Below are 20,371 nucleotides of genomic sequence, written 5' to 3' on the forward strand. Positions count from 1 at the left end.
GAAGGCTTATGGCGTACTGGTTTTTATTGGTAGAGGAATTGAGTTCCGGAGTCCTGAGATCATGTTGCAGTTGTATAAGACTCTGGTGCGGCCGCATCAGGAGTATTGTGTGCAGTTTTGGTCGCCATACTATAGGAAGGATGTGGAGGCACTGGAACGGGTGCAGAGGAGGTTTACCAGGATGTTGCCTGGTATGGTAGGAAGATCGTATGAAGAAAGGCTGAGGCACTTGGGGCTGTTTTCATTGGAGAAAAGAAGGTTTAGGGGTGACTTGATAGAGGTGTACAAGATGATTAGGGGTTTAGATAGGGTTGACCATGAGAACCTTTTTCCACGTATGGAGTCAGCTATTACGAGGGGGCATAGCCTTAAATTAAGGGGTGGTAGGTATAGGACAGATGTTAGGGGTAGATTCTTTACTCAGCGAGTCGTGAGTTCATGGAATGCCCTGCCAGTAGCAGTGGTGGACTCTCCCTCTTTATGGGCATTTAAACGGGCATTGGATAGGCATATGGAGGATAGTGGGCTAGTATAGGTTAGGTGGGCTTGGATCGGCGCAACATCGAGGGCCAAAGGGCCTGTACTGCGCTGTATTTTTCTATGTTTCTATTCAGCCTCTCCCTGTAGCTCAAACCCTCCAGCCCTTTCAAGTTTAACAACATCCTTCCTAGAGCAGAAAGACAAGAATCGAACACAGTATTGCAAAAGTAGCTTAACCAACATCCTGTACAGCCACGACATGATCTGCTATATTCAATGCATTAACCAATAAATGAAAGTATTTCAAATGCCTTTTTCACTATTCGGTCTACCTGTGACTTCCCTTTCAAGGAACGATGAACCTTCACTGCAATGTCTCTGTTCAGCAACAGTACCCAGTACCTTACCATTAAGTGTACAAGTCCAGCTCTGATTTGAGTTTCCAAAATTCTGCACCACACATTTATCTAAATTCATCTCCTTCTTCCATTCCTTGGCCCATTTGCCCATCTGATCAAGGTCCCCGTCTACTCTGAGGTAACCTTCATTGCTGTCCACTACACCTCTAACTTGGTGTCATCCGCAAACGTACTATGCATACCTCCCATGTTCACATCTAAATGATACTCGGGATTTTCCAGCAATTGCAAGCTCATGCAGAAATGGGATGTATCAAAGACATCACAGGGGATAGTGGCTACTGTAATCAGATAATTTCTCATGCATATCACACAAACTAAGTAATGGTCATAAGGCTGTCACTTTCAGTCCTGTAAAATGACTGACATAATCTTCCGAGGTAATCCAAGATTGATTAATAGGCAAACTATTTCAAGTTGCTACTATATTGTAGGAAGATGAGTGGTGTTCACCACTAACAAGATATTGGGAGTCAAGCCTGAAAAGATGTTTTGCTCATCGCACAAGTATTGTGACACGTGAAACTCAAATGTCAGTATGATGCCTAGTATGCAAGCTGCACATCCCAAAGCATATCTGTTCAGCAGTTCACTAGGTACAGACTGTACCCAATAAGGCAGCACTTGCAAAACTTGCAGTGTCCAGCATCAGATGCAATTATGTAATTAAATGATATTTGCTTGATAATCCTGAGTATCGAAAAAATTCACTGACAACCAACTCAGGAGTGTCAGTAAAATTGTGTGGCACACTTTCTTATATGGGAAGCTGCAAGTATTAATAAAAGTAGCCCTGATCTTTGCTGACAGAAAGAATATGTGCTTGCATGGGGTCAGTTTCAACTCCACAAAATGTGAGTCAATTACAGATCAACTTGTCAGGACCTTGATGAATGAGAGTCAACCTGCATGGTTTAAAATTTAAAGGAAGCCTAGCAATTAACTGTCAGTCACCTTACAAATGTATTCTACATGGATAAACTTCAATCAGAATTTACTTGTCAAGCAAACACTTGCATCCCATTGTATAAAATGTTAGTTTCCTCTTAAGTATTCTTGCGAATTTTCTGATGAGTGAAAATGAAAAAAAAATGACAAAGTATATCCTTCTTCAGTAATACCAGAGTTCTGTACTACCAAAAATGATCTGTTGCTAGACTTTAATCAACTCAGTAGAAATACAAGCAGCTCTGCCAATCACATTAATCACACATTCAGACATGGAGCATTCAAAGAATGGTTAAATCTCATCTCAGACAAGAAATTACACTGTCTGCTTGCATTTGTCCATCCTGGTTGGTAAAGTTGTAAATCTATTTTAGTGCTTCCCTGGCTGGAGTGCAGGACAAATCAGTTAGCCTATTGATAACATGCTATATCAGTTGTAAATATATGTTGTATTAATAGAAAATCAAAAACACAAACACCACCCAGGTGACGTCTGCCTCATTCCTTTTAGCTCAACTGATGGCCACACTTCCAGGTGTCTTGACACCTAATCTCTGGAACTCCATCCTGAAACTTCTCTCTCCTCCTTTAACCATTCTTTGAATCACATGTCCTAATGTCATTTACTGGCTCTAGAATTGGTTTGGAGTCATATTACACTGCTGTGAAATGCGTTAAAATACTTTACTACTTTAAAGGTACCAGTGAATAGAAGTTGTTGTAATTTGACTCACCCTTTCCAGGTCCTGTTGAGATGCATGCAGCAAAGTCTGGCCTGAAGTGATCCAGGATTTGGAACCACTTATGTACATGCCTAATCCTTGGTCATCCAGCCAGTTACACACTTGCTCTCTGGTCCACTTTGCAAATGGAGCATCCAGATCACTACAGAAAAATTACATTCATCATGAATTAGTGATGAATTTTATTTAGAACACAAGATACGGCACAATTACAGTAAGCTCTCTAATTGCTCCCATCCAACCCTAGCTCATGGTTTTCTCATTTTATACTTCGGAATGTTTACAGAAGATGTAACCAGTAACTCGGCCATTATCTACCCTTTACATTCCAAGCATACTGACTGATTAAAACATTCTTTTTATAGCTTGTATTCCTCCTCCATGAACATTGCCATCATGTCTACTTTTTTCTCTTTTCTGCCCCTGCCAAATAAATTACTTCATCTTTGCTTGTCATTCTTCTTATGTTTGCAGTTTCTATTAATACTAAGTAAAATAATTGCGTAGGAATTTCAAATTTCTTTTCCTTACGCTCTACAGTCGGTATGCAAGCATTATATCCTAGAGGGGTATGATTGCTCAGTTGAATATATTCAAGGTCAAGGTTAATAGTTTCTTTGTTCTTCTAAAGGATGTAGAGAAATAGGAAAGAATGGTGTTAAGACCAAGGTCAACTAAGCTCTTACTGAATGGCCGAATAGGCTCAATGGATCACATAGTCGCCTCCTAGTTCTCAAGGCTTGTCATGTTGAGCTTAAAAAAAAATCATCAAACTAGATCATTCATGGTTAACCAGACATGACAATGAGAAATTAAAGACAGTGGAATACTACATGACAAGTGGATCTGGTGCAAAAACCACCTGTTTTGGCTGGAAGGTAACTATGGTGACCTTGCCTGGAATGGGGAATGGGGAACAGACTGAAAGTACTAAGAAATGGTGATACAGCATGTAATATTAGACTCAGAATAGTATTACTATCGGGGATTTTGATGTACTCATTAGACTATCACCATCGAACTGGAGTTTGAAAGACCCGGGTCACGGAAAGTGAGAAAGAACGCCAAGTGCGACAGTAAGCAGTCACTGATGAGCTGAAAGGCAGTGAGTTTGCATATGCACGAAGTCGTTGAAGTTAGTAGATTTGCTCATTAGATTGTATTTTTAAGTAGATTAAGTTAATAAATTTGCTAGCTATGTTAGGTTTCAGTCTTATGTTACATTATCTCATTACAAAATTGCGTAGGTCTGTCACGTCCTTGAATTGTAGATGTCAGTCAGACTAAAGGTTAACACACAAACCAACACATTCATTACATTTTGAAATGTAAACACTAATGTATCATACGTTTTAGTATTCTGCAGATCCCGGGACCAGCCAAGTTTGGGACCTGATGTACTTCTGGTTCCACCTCTCTTGAAATCTGAATCAGTCACATCATCAGGAGTAAAGGTGGTTGACTGACTTCTTTTAAGCCTGTAAACAAAAACCCAAAAGCGTTCAATCCAGGTTACCCAAAGTCCAGTCTACCATTGTCACCTTTCACTTTGCCACCAAATCATAGAACATAGAACATTACAGCACAGCACAGGCCAGGCCCTTCAGCCCTAAATGTTGCACCGACCTGTGGAGCCAATCTGAAGCCAATCTAGATTAGATTAGATTAGATTACTTAGTATGGAAACAGGCCCTTCGGCCCAACAAGTCCACACCGACCCGCCGAAGCGCAACCCACCCAGACCCATTCCCCTACATTTACCCCTTCATTTAACACTACGGGCAATTTAGCATGGCCAATTCACCTAACCTGCACTTTTTGGACCTGGAGAAAACCCACGCAGACATGGGGAGAATGTGCAAACTCCACACAGTCAGTCGCCTGATGCGGGAATTGAACCCGGGTTTCTGGCGCTGTGAGGCAGCAGTGCTAACCACTGTGCCACGATTATTCCATTTTCATCCATATGTTTATCCAATGACTATTTAAATGCCCTTAAAGTTGGCAAGTCTACTACAGTTGCAAGCAGTGCGTTCCATACTCTGAGTAGCGAAACTACCTCTGACATCTGTCCTATCTCTATGACCCCTCAACTTAAAGCTGTGTTCCCCTCATGCTCGCCATCACCATCCAAGAAAAATGGCTCTCACTGTCCACCCTATGTAACCCTCTGATAATATGTCTCAATTAAGTGACCTCTTAACCTTCTTCTCTCTAATGAAAATAGCCTCAAGTCCCTCAGCCTTTCCCCATAAGACCTTCCCTCCATACCAGGCAACATCCTGGTAAATCTCCTCTGCACCCTTTTCAAAGCTTCAACATCCTTCCTATAAAGTGGTGACCAGAACTGTATGCAATACTCCAAATGTGGCTGCACCAGAGTTTTGTACAGCTGCAGTATGACCTCGTGGCTCTGAAACACAATCCCTCTACCAATAAAAGTTAGCACAGCCGTATACCTTCTGAACAATCCAATCAACCTGGGTGGCAACTTTCAGGGATCTATATACACGGACACAGAGATCTCTCTGCTCATCTACAGTACCAAGAATCCGCATTAAACTCTATTTGCCACCTCTCAGCCCAGCTCTGCAGCTTATCTATGTCCCTCTGTAACCTGCAACATCCTTCAGCGCTTTCCACAACTCCACTGACCTTACTGTCATCTGCAAATTTACTAACCCAAACTTCTATGCCCTCCTCTAGACCATTTATAAAAATGGACCAACATCGGTGGCCCCAAAACAGATCCATGTGGTACACCACCAGTAACTGAACTCCAGGATGAACATTTCCCATCAATGACCACCCTCTGTCTTCTTTCAGCTAGCCGATTTCTGATCTAAACCGCTAAATCACCCTCAATCCCATGCAACTATATTTTGTGCATTGGCCTACCATGGAGAACCTTATCAAACACCTTACTATAATCCATACACACCACATCAACTACCTTATCCTCATCTACCTGTTTGGTCACTTTCTCAAAGAACTCAATAAGGTTTGTGAGGCACGACCTACACTTCACAAAACCCATCAACTTATTCCTCTCTAGATGATAATAAATCCTGTCTTTTATAACCTTTACCCACAACCGAAGCAAGGCTCACTGATGTATAATTTCCAGGGTTGTCTCTACTCCTCTTCTAGAACAAGGGGACAACATTTGCTATCCGTAGTCTTCTGGTACTATTCCTGTAGACAATGACGACATAAAGATCAAATCAAAGGCTCGCATTCCCCTCCCTTGCTTCCCAGAGAATCATAGGTTAAATTCCATCCAGCCTAGGGTACTTATTTTCACATTTCCTAGAATCGCTAACACCTCCTCGTGAACCTCAATGACGTCTGGTCAGGTATCTCAGTAATACCCTTGACAACATTGTCTTTTTCCCATGTGAATACTGACAAAAAATTTCATTTAGCCCTTCCCCCATCTCTTCAGACTCCATGCACAACTTCCCACTACAATCCCTGATTGGCCCTAATCTTTCTCTGGTCATTCTTTTATTCTTGATATACCCTGTAGAAAGTTTGAAGGCTTTCCTTGATCCGATCTGCCAACGACTCATGCCCCCTCCTGGATTTTCTTAGCTCTTTCGGCCTTTCCTGGCTAACCTGTAACTCTCGCGCGCCCTAACTAAGCCTACACATCTCATCCTAACACAAGCCTTTTTCTTCCTCTTGACAGGGATTCAACTTCCTTAGTAAACCATGGCTTACTCGCTCAACCACTTCCTCCCTGCCTGATAGGTATATACTTATCAAGGACACAGTAGCTGTTCCTTTAATAAGCTCCACATTTCTATTGTCCCCATCCCCATCATAATTGCCTTTCTCCCAGCTATAACTCTTGCCCTGTGGTATATACCTATCCCTTTCCATTGTTAAAGTAAACATAACCGAATTGTGGTCACTATCACCGATGTGCTCACCTACCTCCAAATCTAACACCTGGCCTGATTCATCATCCAGAACCAAATCCAATGCGGCCTTGCCTCTTGTTGGCTTGTCTACATACTGTGTCAGGAAAGCAATCTGTTCACATTGAACAAAAACTGACACATCTAAAGTAGTTGAACTATAATATTTCCAGTCAATATTTGCAAAGTTAAAGCCCCCATAACAACTACACTGTTACTCTCACTCCTATCCAGAATTATCTGTGTTATGCTTTCCTCGACATCTCAAACTATTCAGAGGCTTATAGAAAACTCCCAACAGGGTGACCTCTCCTTTCCTGTTTCTAACTTCAGCCAGAGTCCTCAAATGTCCTTTCTGCCACCGTAAAACTGACCTTGACTAACAATGTCACACTTCCCCCTCTTTTACCATCATCTCTGCTCTTACTGAAACATCTAAATCCTGGAACCTGCAATAACCATTTCTGTCCAGATGTCTGAAATGGTCACAACATCGAAGTCCCAGGTACCAACCCATGCTGCAAGTTCACCCACCTTTTTCCAATGCTCCTGGCGTTGAAGTAGACACTTCTTCCCTAGGTATTCACTCAATAAGGAACAAGGCCTCATCAACTACAATCTTGTTGTCATTGACTACATCATGACTGACAAACTGAATTACCCCTTGTGCCCCTTCCTAAAGCCACACTCCCTATTTAAATTTCCCTCAACTCCGCTACCCAAATCGAACCAATCAAGCCAACCTCCCTATTCCAAAGTGACCTTCTGACCTCTCAAAGTCAGGCATGTCCACAGAACTGGAACCGAAATCAACTTTACCTCAATTTAACATTCCCAAACAACATACAATAAATTTTTATAGTTTCCACTTCTCAGGTACTATCCCTTTTCAAAACCACTCATGCTCACCATTTCAGCAAACTGGGGAAATGGTGATGTTGTGGTAATGACATTTGACCAGTAAGCCAGGGAGCAAGTTTAATGGTCTGGCAACTTGGTTTCAAATCCCACCATACCAGCCGGCAGAATTTAAATTTAATTAATTAAATCTAGCATTGAAAGCAGATTTCAGTAACAGTGATCACAAAGCTTCCAACTTATTATTGATTCACTCATGTCCTTCAGGGAAGGAAGTCTATCATATTTGCCTGGTCTGGCCATGATTCCAGGCCCAGGAGTGATGTGGTTGACTCTTAACTGCCCTCAAATGTCCTACGCAAACCACTCAGTTCAATGGCAATTAGGATATTTCTGAAAAGGTTGATTTAAAATACCTAAAACTGTCACCTTATTTCCAAACCTTTCGGGTTAGCTCCTTAAGGCCTTCAGAACATTTTGAAAATAACTTGCATTCATGACTTCAGGATTTGAGATGAAAGAAATTGGCCAAGGCACTGGGGAGAATTATCTTTTAAACATTGGGTCATGGGATCTTTTACATCCAGAGTAGACAGCTTTCAGTTTAATAGAAAAGATGGTTTGTTTGACAGACTCCCTCAATACTACAGGCCCAGCCTCAACTTCTGTGCTCAAGTATTGGAATGAGACTCAAACCCACCACCTCTTGACTCTCTCAATTTGAATATCTCTGATCAGGTTCTGGTCCCTGTCTTAGTAAATGTATGGTGTCTGAATGAAAACCACGAAAAGCATCCTGCAGACTTTCAAATGAGGAGCTACATCCTCCTCCCCCAACTACTTGCCCGCATTAATAATAGTGAAACTATGTAGGGGCAGCCCCATTATTATGGGCAAAGGAAGGAAGGTAAAAGCTAAATACTGATGCTTAAAATCTTTTTTAAAAAAATAAGGAAAATTCAAAATCTGTTACATTTGTAACTTTTCTTCGTTCTGATGCAAGGCTCCAGGTATGAAATTCTGCTTCTGGTCACAGATGTTACCAGACAAGCGTTTTCAGCATTTTTTGTTTTTGTTTCTGATTTTTAGAATTTTGCTTTTGTCTTGCCCCCTTCATCCAGCTCAATGGCACTACCCTCAGGCGGTTCCACTTTTAACAGATCATTCCAACACTAGCTTAACATCTAGCTCCCACCAATACCTCAATGCAATCATTCCTTGGATCCCAGCTATCAATCACCTGAATACTATCCCTTTGTGAAATCATCTACAGAATTGAGTCAGCTTTCACGTCTAACTTGCTTGATCACTTTTGTATAAGTCTGCTCTTCTGATATCCTGAGACAATGAGCTACACATTCTTTACATATATACTGAGAAGGCCAAATTCATCACCATCAGCCCTGTCACAAAGCCCTGCTCCTGACTAGAGCAATTTAACTATGGAGTTCTTTCTGCCCAGTCTTTGTCTCAGTGTGAACCATAACATTCACAATCTCAACATGCCATCTGACCAGATAATCATTTATATGATAGAGGCTGGTGAGTTCCACATGTATATAATGTTGGTTGTTTGCTCCCCTCAATATACTGAAACTCAACATTGTAATAGAAACTTCAATTCTTTAGCATTCTAATGGTCTCCTGTCTCTCCATAATCAATAATTTTAGAGACAATAGGATTAAATTAAGGGGTGGGAAAAGGTTCATCCGGTATATAAACATCAATATATACTTGTTGGACTCAACAACACATTTTGTGTCATGAAGTATTTTATAAATGTTCATTCTCTCCCTGCTTTCCCAATCCACCACACAGTGATGGCTGTGGTCTTTCAGCCTCTTGGACCAAATGAACTGAAATTCTACTTTTAAACTATCTGTTGCTGCAACTCCCTTTTCCTTTAAGGCTGTCTGGAAAACCCTAGAATAAATATTTTGCAACTGCTCCCATTATCTCTTCGATTACGGCTCTGTGAAAGACTTGAGGCAGCTCCTCTTGCCCCCAGCAATTTTTAAGGTGCTGTATGAAGAGAATTTTCTCTGTGCCCTCGTCTTTGTAACATTTTCCTCCAAACTATCAACCTTGGTGCTGCAAAACTGTGACTTTTAATGTCAAAATTCATATTAAATTAATTTTGTTCAGTATTCATTCGGTACATCTCACTGCTCAGTAGGTTTACAATAATGTAATAGACATTTTTTTTTGCACACAAAGGCACGAAGGTGTGCAAAAAAATTTTACATCAACTCACAAGAATATACCAGCTGTCAAAGAACACCAGCAACTTTGAAATAAATTACACATCATTCAGCTTTTGGAAATGAATTCACAGAAGCAAATTTAAAGACTATTCCAAGTTACTTCTGATAAATTTGAAGCAGATAATTTGCAGTGCTAATAGCGCGAGAGCTAAAAATGAACTCGATGCAATTCAGAAATCTTAGCTTAAGGAAGGCCCATTAAAAATTGCAATAAATTTTTCTTCTTCCTTCCTACATAAAACTCTAAATTAACCCAAACGTTTTACATGCCAAAAGTTTAGCATTGAGAAAAATAACTTACTTTCCAAACAATCTTTTAATTCCTTTTGATTTCTTTTTCAATTCTGGGGAAGTTGGAAATAGCTGACAACTGTCAGCCTCTGCTGCACGCAGTGGGAGACCAGCACTATCCACACGCTCCAATTCTCTCTCCGTCTCTGCTACATTTTCAAAAGAAAATTTAATTAAAGTTAGCTTATGTCCTAATCCAATTCAGTGAAATGGACTTTGGTTTAAGGATAAAAAAAAAATCCTTGGGGAAACAAGGCCAAAATCTATAGAATCTTAAATGTAACAGGAACTCTCTTGAGTTAAACCTTGGGCATGACTTTATCCTCAAATCCACAGCGTGTGTCTAACATTAACAAATAAAACTTACCATAAGGTACCTGGTTTTGAAAGTGGAGCTGCCACCTTCTGATACTGGGCACAAACTGAGAAACAGATAGTGCTTGGTATCCAGCCCAAGCAATGAAGCATCTTTAAGGGTCAATCTTGCAAATACCAAGAATTTGCTAGTAACAACGATTAAGGCAGAGATTCTGGGAAGGCTCATAAAATATGCTAAAATCCCAAAACATTTCATGCCCCAAAACATTTATATACATTTTGCATTATGGTATATTTTCACAGATAAATGGGTGAAAAATTCTCTTTTGGATTATTTTACTTGAAAGTAAAAATGCTTCAATTCACTTAAATCATCAACTTCTGAATGATCTGCCTAGATTATCAGAAGTTGTATCTGCAAATGCCTTACCATTATGGACTGAGATCAGCTGTTCCCGTTTTTGATATTTATCACACTCAGCAGAGCCAAACCAACACGTGACTAACAACTATACCTTAAAATGCATTTTTCATTTGACAATTTTAATATCCATGAAAATTATACATTGGAAAAATAATTCACATAACAAAGGATGCCCTTGCTCCTTTAACAGATGGTTTAGTCTTTAAACTAGTTAACGAATGGCCATTACTCCAACTTTACTCAGTAACGTGGTGAGTATAGTGCTGTCCATTAGTAAGAAATCATATAGCAGAAAGTTCAGGTTGACAAGGAAAATGTGGTAGCCAAGCAATTTCAAGGCATGACTGTCACTGTTCATGATCTTCCCTCTCTCTGGAGGCAATGGTGCCTCTTGACAACGAAGCAGCAGTTGACCAAGCGTTTGATGAATCATTGTATATCAAACATAGAAAGAGCCCTTCCGCCTACCACGTCTGTACTGACCGTGATGTCATTCTAAATTAATCTCCTCTGCATGCACAAGGTCCATTCTCTCTATTCCCTCCTTGTTCATGCTTGTTAAACATTGCCATTGTCTCTACTACCTTCCCTGGCAGAACATTCCAGGGACCTCACACATGGAGTTTAATTCAGATAAATGCGAGGTGCTGCATTTTGGGAAAGTAAATCTTAGCAGGATTTATACACTTAATGGTAAGGTCCTAGGGAGTGTTTCTGAACAAGAAGAGACCTTGGAGTGCGGGTTCATAGCTCCTTGAAAGTGGAGTTGCAGGTAGATAGGATAGTTAAGAAGGCGTTTGGTATGCTTTCCTTTATTGGCCAGAGTATTGAGTACAGGAATGGGGAGGTCATGTTGCGGCTGTACAGGACACTGGTTAGGCCACTGTTGGAATATTGTGTGCAATTCTGGTCTCCTTCCTATCAGAAAAATGTTGTGAAACTTGAAAGGGTTCAGAAAAGATTTACAAGGATGTTGCCAGGGTTGGAGGATCTGAGCTACAGGGAGAGGCTGAATAGGCTCTGTTTTCCCTGGAGCGTTGGAGGCTGAGGGGTGACCTTCTAGAGGTTTACAAAATTATTAGGGGCATGGATAGGATAAATAGACAAAGTCTTTTCCCTGGGGTCAGGGAGTCCAGAACTAGAGGGCATAGGTTTAGAGTGAGAGGGGAAGATATAAAAGGGACCTAAGGGGCAACGTTTTCACGCAGAGGGTGGTACGTGTATGGAATGAGCTGCCAGAGAATGTGGTGGAAGCTGGTACAAGTGCAACATTTAAGAGGCATTTGGATGGGTAAATGAATAGGAAGGGTTTGGAGGGATATGGGCCGGGCGCTGGCAGGTGGGACTAGATTGGGTTGAGATATCTGGTCGGCATGGACGGGTTGGACTGAAGGGTCTGTTTCCATGCTGTACATCTCTATGACTCTATCTCATTTAAACATTTTCCCTCTCACCTTAGACCTGTGACCCCCCCCCACCCCCCGGCCAAATATTTGATATTTCCACCTGGGGAAAAAAAGCCTCCAATACATACCTCTCAATTTTATATATAGCAAATGTTTTATTCACTTGCACCTATGGGATCAGGAGGGTGCTGGTTAATTAAATATTCCAGTTGACCAGGAGACTTAAAAACACACACTAAATAATAGAAATGTAATGAAGGAGTATGCACATCACTAATACTTTATTGACAGCACGAACCACTTAAATAATAATGTAATTTTGCCTTAAATAAGATTTATCAGCAGAGAGCCTTCTCACTCACAACCTCAAATGACCACTTCGACATTGCAAAGATCGCGATAATATAGTAAACGTCCAGTGTGAAGTTTATCGCGTGCCGGTTCACAAGGTGCTGGTTAAAACAAAGTTTGCTATACTTCTAACAGGTTGCTTCTCAGCCTTCAATGCTCTTACGAAAACTCTGCTTCTAACGGTCCTGCCATAGAGTTATATAGCATGGAAACAGACCCTTGTCCATGCTGACCAGGTTTCCAAAACTAAAGTAGTCCCTTTTGCCTGCATTTAGTCCATATCTTTCTAAAACCTTCCTATTCATGTATCTGTCCAAATGTCTTTGGAATGTGTAACTGTACCCTCCATCCACCACTTCCTCCGGCAGTTCATTCCACATACGAACCACCTTCTATGGACAAGGTTACTCCTCAGGTCCCTTTTAAATCTTTCTCCTCTTACCTTACCCTAAATGCACCCTAAATTTGAACATCCCCCCACACTAGGAAAAGGACATTGGTTATTCCCGTATCAATGCCCCTCATGATTTTATAAATATCTAAGAGTACCTACAACCTCCTATGCTTTAGGGAAAAAAGTTCCAGCCTATCCTGTCACAGCAAAGTCCTGGTAAACTTTGTCTCTTCTCTTTCTAATTTAGTAATATGCTTCCTATAGTAAGGTGGCCAGAACTGTACACAGTACTCCAAAAGAGGCCTCACTAACATCTTGTACAGCTGCAACATGACATCCCAACTCCTATATGGTTTACTCTCCTCTTGCATTTGACTTTCCAAAATGCATTAACTCACACTTGTCTGGATTAAACTCCATCTGTTATTTCTTCGCCCAACTTTCCAACTTACCGTAAACATCCAGTAATAGTCAAATTTTTTGACTCCTTTTTAAGGTTACATTTATGGAGTCAACTATTACGTGGATACTAATTTTGAGGGGCCGAAATTCATGCCCGTCAAAATTCATACCATATCATTATCAGAAGCCCAACTGATTTCCAAATGAATAAATGAACAAATTACGGTAATTCTGAAAACCCGGAACAGAACGAGACAGCCAGCGGACTGGAAGATCTGGAGCAGAGCGGAACATCCGGCAAACTGGAAAGCTGGAGCGGGACATGACAGCTGGCACACTGTCTCATAAACATTGATCTGTTATCTGTGAAAAACTAGGGTCAACTTTTACATGAGATAGACTATTACTTGAGGATACAGAACAACTTCAATTATCCAAACGAGACGGGTGGGGAGTATGTTGTTCGGAAAACCGAATGTTTGGATAACTGATGATCTTAAGGGACCTTGAGATCTTGTTCGGATAATCTGAAATTTGGATAATTGATGTCCGGATAACCGAGATTGTTCTGTATAAACTATCTATATTCTGCTGTATTCTTTGACAACTATCCTCATTACCCACAACTCCAATTTTCATGTCGTCTGCAAACTTAGTAATCAGACCATTCGATTTTTCATTCAAATCATTTTTATAAATTACAGACAATAGGGGTCCCTGCACTGATCAGACTTCCAGTCAAAATAAAAACACACCAGAATTACCCTTTGTCACCTATGACCAAGCCAATTTAGTATCCAATTTACTAAATCACTGGATTCCATGTGGCTTAATCTTCTATACCAGCCTACTATGAAGGACCTTGTCAAATGCTTTAGTCCACGTAGACAACATCCACTGCCTGACCATCAATCACGTTATTTGCTCAAAACCTCAAGTTTGAGAAACAAGACCTCCCCTGCATAAATTATGGTGAGTATTGTGGTTCTGTTCGCCGAGCTGGGAATTTGTGTTGCAGACGTTTCGTCCCGTCTAGGTGACATCCTCAGTGCTTGGGAGCCTCCTGTGAAGCACTTGTGATGTTTTCTCCGGCATTTATAGTGATTTGTATCTGCCGCCTCCGGTTGTCAGTTCCAGCTGTCCACTGCAGTGGCCGGTATATTGGGTCCAGATCGATGTGCTTATTGATTGAATCTGTGGATGAGTGCCATGCCTCTAGGAATTCCCTGGCTGTTCTCTGTTTGGCTTGTCCTATAATAGTAGTGTTGTCCCAGTCGAACTCATGTTGCTTGTCATCTGAGTGTGTGGCTACTAAGGATAGCTGGTCATGTCGTTTCGTGGCTAGTTGGTGTTCATGGATGCGGATCGTTAGCTGTCTTCCTGTTTGTCCTATGTAGTGTTTTGTGCAGTCCTTGAAGGGAGTTTGTACACTACATTGGCTTTGCTCATGCTGGGTATCGGGTCATTCGTCCTGGTGAGTTGTTGTCTGACAGTGGCTGTTGGTTTGTGTGCTGTTATGTGTCCTAGTGGTCGCAGTAGTCTGGCTGTCAGTTCAGGAATGTTTTTGATGTATGGTAGTGTGGCTAGTCCAAAAAGTGCAACAACTACTTGCAGATACCAACACCTACCAAAAGAGGGAGTTTGACCCCACCCCACAGCTCACCAATAGGATAAACAACACACTGAGGAACCTCCAAAAAAAACGGACAGATAACCAGGTTTGACCTACAGAGAATGAAACCTGAAAGCAGCAACACTCCCAGATTCTATGGACTACCTAAAGTGCACAAACACATAACCTCAACACCAAGGAGAGGGAAACACTAAAAAACGATAAGAACATAATCATACTACCAGCAGACAAAGGCAGAATGACGGTCATTCTGGACAAAGCAGACTACATCCAAAAAGCGCAACTACTTGCAGATACCAACACCTACCAAAAGAGGGAGTTTGACCCCACCCCACAGCTCACCAATAGGATAAACAACACACTGAGGAACCTCCAAAAAAAACAGACAGATAACCAGGTTTGACCTACAAAGAATGAAACCTGAAAGCAACAACACCCCCAGATTCTATGGACCACCTAAAGTGCACAAACCAGACATCCCACTCAGACCCATAGTATCGCTACCATGGACACCATCACACAAACTGGCTAAAGAACTACAGCAGAAACTGAAACACCTGATCAGTGGATCCAGACACTCTATACAGTCAACACAGGAATTCTTGGACATCATCAGAAATATACACATAGACAAGGAAGAAACCATGGTCTCATTCGATGTAACGGCACTGTTCACCTCTATTGACAAAACCCTAGCCAGAGAAACAATAGCCAACCTGCTGGACATACAGAACAGACAACAAGACGGGGAACCTATCAACAAAGACGGCATACTCAAACTACTGGACCTGTGCCTCACAACACACTTCATAGTCAACAGCCAAATATATGAACAAATCAACGGCACACCCAGGGGCTCACCCATCTCTGGACTCATAGCAGAAGCGGTAATGCAAAGGTTAGAACAAACAGTCTTACCGCAAATTCAACCCAAACTCTGGGACTACCTTTGTAGTCATTAAAAACACAGAAATAGGGAACACACATCGGATCATCAACGCCACACTCACAGGAATCCGATTCACTAGAGAGGAAGAAAAGGACAACCAACTCCCATTCCTAGACGTGATGGTACAGAGAACACCTAACGGAGAATTCACCACAAAGGTATACAGGAAAGCCACACACACAGACCAAGTCCTAAACTACGAAAGCAACCATCCCAACACACAAAAGAAATTGCATCAAGACACTGTTCAAAAGGCCACAACACACTGCAGTACACCAGAACTGCAAAAAGAGGAAGAAGAACACCTATACAATGTATTCACCAAAAACGGATACCCCCGCAATTTCATCAACAGATGCCTAAGGGAAAGACAACGGAATGGGGACATGCCACAATCCAAAGGACTAGCCACATCAAAAACATTTCTGAACTGACAGCCAGACTACTGCGACCACTAGGACTCATAACAGCACACAAACCAACAGCCACCGTCAGACAACAACTCACTAGGACGAATGACCTGATACCCAGCATGAGCAAAACCAATGTAGTGTACAAAAGCCCATGCAAGGACTGCACAAAACACTACATAGGACAAACAGGAAGACAGCTAACGATCCACATCCATGAACACCAACTAGCCACGAAACGACACGACCAGCTATCCTTAGTAGCCACACATTCAGATGACAAGCAACATGAGCTCGACTGGGACAACACTACTATTATAGGACAAGCTAAACAGAGAACAGCCAGGGAATTCCTAGAGGCATGGTACTCATCCACAGATTCAATCAATAAGCACATCGACCTGGACCCAATATACCGGCCACTGCAGTGGACAGCTGGAACTGACAACCGGAGGCGGCAGATACAAATCACTATAAATGCCGGAGAAAACATCACAGAAGCGCTTCACAGGAGGCTCCCAAGCACTGAGGATGTCACCTAGAAAACACAAATTCCCAGCTCAGTGAACAGAACCACAACAACGAGCACCCGAGCTACAAATCTTCTCACAAACTATGGTGATTATCCCTAATACGCCCATTCTCTTCCAGGTGCAAGTAAATTCTATCTGCAAGAATCTTTTCCAATAGCTTCTCTACCACTGTGTAAGGCTTCCCAGTCTATATTTCCTGGGTTATCCCTGTTGCCCTCTTCAAACAAAGGAGCAACATTGGCTATTCTCAGTATTCTGGGACCTCACCTGTGGTTTAAAAGGATACAAACTCTCTGCCAATGCCCCAATCTCCTCCCTTGCCTCACTCAGTATCCTGGGATAGATCCCATCAGGCGCTGGGAATTTATCTACCTTTATGCTTTTCAAGATATCTAACACCACCTCTTTCTCAATATCAACATACCCCTCCCAAATCTTATCATCCATGTCCTTCTCCTTGGTGAATACCAATGGAAAGTACTCATTGAGGACATCACCCACTTCCTCTGGCTGCACACATGAATTCCCTTTTTCCTCGAGTGGGCCTAGTCTTTCCCTAGATATCCTCTTGCTCCTAATACATGTGTAAAATACATTGAGATTCCCTTTAATCCTATTTGCCAAAAGACCTGTCATGGCCCCTTCCAGCTTTCCTGATTTCTTAGGTCACTTTCAGCTTCTTCTATAATCCTCAAAGACCTTATCCAATTTTGGATCCTAAGCCTTACGTATGCTTCCTTTTCCTTTTTCATTAAACTTTCAACATCTCATCAACCAAAGTTCCCAAATCTTGCCTTCCTTAACTTTCATCCTTACGAGAACATGCTGGTCTTGAGCTCTGAAAAACAGGCCTTTAAAAGATTCCCACATGTAGGACGTGATTTACCCTCAATTTATTTCTCTAGTTCCTGCCTAATACTATTGTAACACCCAATTTTGCACTTTCACCAGAGGACCAGTCACATCCTCATCCATAAGTGTCTTAAAACTTGGGTAATTATGATCATTGTTCCAAAATGCTCCCCTCCTGAAACTTCGATCACCTGGCCAGGCTCATTCCCCAAATCAAGGTCTAGCTTGCCCATTCTCTAGCCGGAATATTAACAATGTTTCAAGAAATTTCCCAGATGCTCCTAGCAAAATATACCCTAACTATGCTGCTGGAATTAAGGAAATCCTAGTCAATATTGGGGCAGTTACAATTACTGAAGACAACATGTCAGTTTTTTTTTTACATTTTTCCATGATCTGCTTCCATGTCTGTTCCTCAATCTTCTGCTGACTATTGGGAGATCTATATTATAACCCCAACATCATGGTTGCGCCTTTCATATTTCCAACTTCTACCCATATCGCCTTGCTGGATGAGCCCTTCAAGATGTACTCTTAGTGCAGCTGTGACATTCACCTTAGCCAATAATGCAACTTTCCCACCTCTTCTACATCCTCCTCTACCATGCCTGAAACATTTAAATCCTGGAATGTTGAACAGCCAGTCCTGCCCTTCTCTTAACCAAGTTTCTGTATTGCCTACAATATCATAACTTCATATACTAATCCAGGCTCTAGGTTCATCTGCCTTACATATTATACTTGTTGTACTGAAATAAATACACTTCAGACCATTAGTCCCCACTGTGTTCATTAATACAGGCGTGACTGTTCTTCCTATTAGACTTAATAAATTTAATCTCTACCTTCTCCTCAATCACTGAACATGCTGACTTACTGTTCTGGTTCCCATTCCCCCCTTGCCATATTAGTTTAAACCCTCCTGACTGGCACGAGCAAACCTCCCGAAAAAAAGTATTGGTGTCCCTCCAGTTTAGGTGCAACTGTCCTCTTTGTCAGGTCTCTCCTACCCTGGAAGAGATCCCTATGATCCAGATGTCTGTCACCCTCTTCCTCCAGCTCTTTAGCTATGCACTCAGCTTCACGTCTCACTAGCATGTAGCAGAGAGGAATCTCAAAATTACAATCCTAGAGGTTATGCCTTTTAACTTCTCACCAAACTCCCCAAATTCCCTTTGCAGGACCTCATCTTGCTTTCTGCCTGTTATTCGTACCAATATAGACCACTGCTGCCGGTTAGTCACTCTTCCCTTTCAGAATATCCTGTGCCTGCTCAGACACATCCCTGATCTTGGCACCAGGGAGGCAACACACCATCCTGGAGGTATCTCACTTGCAGCCACAGAAATGCCTATCTGTGTCCCTGACTACAGAGCTTACTACTGCTTGCTTACATTTTGACTCTCCCTGATGTACAAGAGTCAACTGTAGTGCCACTGATCTGGCTGCAGTTTTTGAATCTAAATTGTATTCACATCTTCAACAATTCCCAGGTAGAAAAACCAGGCTACCCACCTGATTTTAATAGGATTGATTTCACCCATGAAGATTTAAGGAGAAAATGAAGATCAGAACAGTCATACTACATTTTAACGTTACAAAATTACCCAATTTTACTCCAATGTGCGTCCAAGATATCAACCTGTGTGACTCTAATTCTATCTAAGAGAGCCATGGAGATTTTGAAGAATCATTTATGCTTTTACAAAGTTTCCAAGTCACCTGGTAATAGCTATATATGTCAACTTGCCTTTAATACAGTAAAAATACTATGGCGTTCCACAGGAATGATTAGTAAATAATGAGATAAAACCATGTAAGATAATATTAGGATAAGTGACCTAAAACTTGTTCAAAGCGGTGAGTCTGAAGCAGTGTCTTAGCAGAGGGGTAGAAGGGCAGAGACTGAGTTCTAGAATTCCTTCTCTCTCAATGAGGCAGCTGAAAGTGGAGCTGCACTGGAGCCAACACAAGTTAGTGAATACAGATGCTGAGTGAATTAGTTAAATGGAATGAGTTAAAACAAAGGAAGGAATTTGGAGGACTTCAACCTTACGGAAGGTAAGGTTTGAGAAACTGAGTGGCAATCAGGGCGTTGAAACCATCGGCCAACATCGTCACTTCATATAATCTCCATTTGTATGAATGAGAGGGTCGTCCTGAAGTAGTTGCAGGACACTACTGTGGCATTTTCTTCCGTCATAACCATAACCAAATTCTTTTATACTAGATATGGGCCTGGTCAATGAAAAGGCTTCTCTCATGCCTGCCAATTCTTACTCTGTAAATAAAGATTCTGTAAAAGCATAACAGTTAAGTACATGAATGGAGAGGTGCAGCCTGAAGACCTGCGGGAGACCAGTAAAATAGTTAGTCAACCAGTAGAATAGTCAGTCAGTGGGGCAGCACGGTGGCTCAGTGGTTAGCACTGCTGCCTCACAGCAACAGGGACCCAGGTTCGATTCTAGCCTTAGGTGAAGGTGCAAACTCCACACAGACATTCTCCCCTTGTCTGCATGGGTCCCCTTTGGGAGCTCCGGTTTCCTTCAACATGTCCAAAGATGTGCTGATTAGCTGAATTAGCAGTGCTAAATTGCCCATAGTGTTCAGGACATGGAGTTAGGTGCATTTGTCACGGTAGGGGAATAGGTCTGGGTGGGTTACTCTTCGGAGGGTTGATGTGGACTTGTTGGGCCAAATGGCCCGTTTCCACACTGTAGGGATTCTATTCTATTCTTCAAAGGCAATAAGGGACAGGTGGTAAAATCTGGC

At 41.7% G+C, this 20,371-nt stretch overlaps 1 protein-coding gene across 17 annotated transcripts in view; it reads right to left on the reverse strand.

Annotated features, from left to right (window-relative positions):
* ppfibp1b (PPFIA binding protein 1b) overlaps positions 1-20,371 on the reverse strand; it is a 178,955-nt gene that overhangs the window by 16,153 nt on the left and 142,431 nt on the right. For all 17 annotated transcript variants that reach the window (XM_087997088.1, XM_043709811.2, XM_043709810.2 and 14 more), the window contains 3 exons: positions 9,938-10,076; positions 3,940-4,068; positions 2,582-2,732 (listed from right to left, as the gene is read on the reverse strand). In XM_087997088.1, coding sequence (XP_087853214.1) covers positions 2,582-2,732; positions 3,940-4,068; positions 9,938-10,076 — 419 coding nt within the window. The remainder of the gene's footprint in view (positions 1-2,581; positions 2,733-3,939; positions 4,069-9,937; positions 10,077-20,371) is intronic.

Source organism: Chiloscyllium plagiosum, unplaced genomic scaffold, assembly GCF_037043375.1.
Source record: "Chiloscyllium plagiosum isolate Xiang-an unplaced genomic scaffold, Cpla_swu_hap1 HiC_scaffold_19, whole genome shotgun sequence".
Classification (NCBI taxonomy): Eukaryota; Metazoa; Chordata; class Chondrichthyes; order Orectolobiformes; family Hemiscylliidae; genus Chiloscyllium; species Chiloscyllium plagiosum.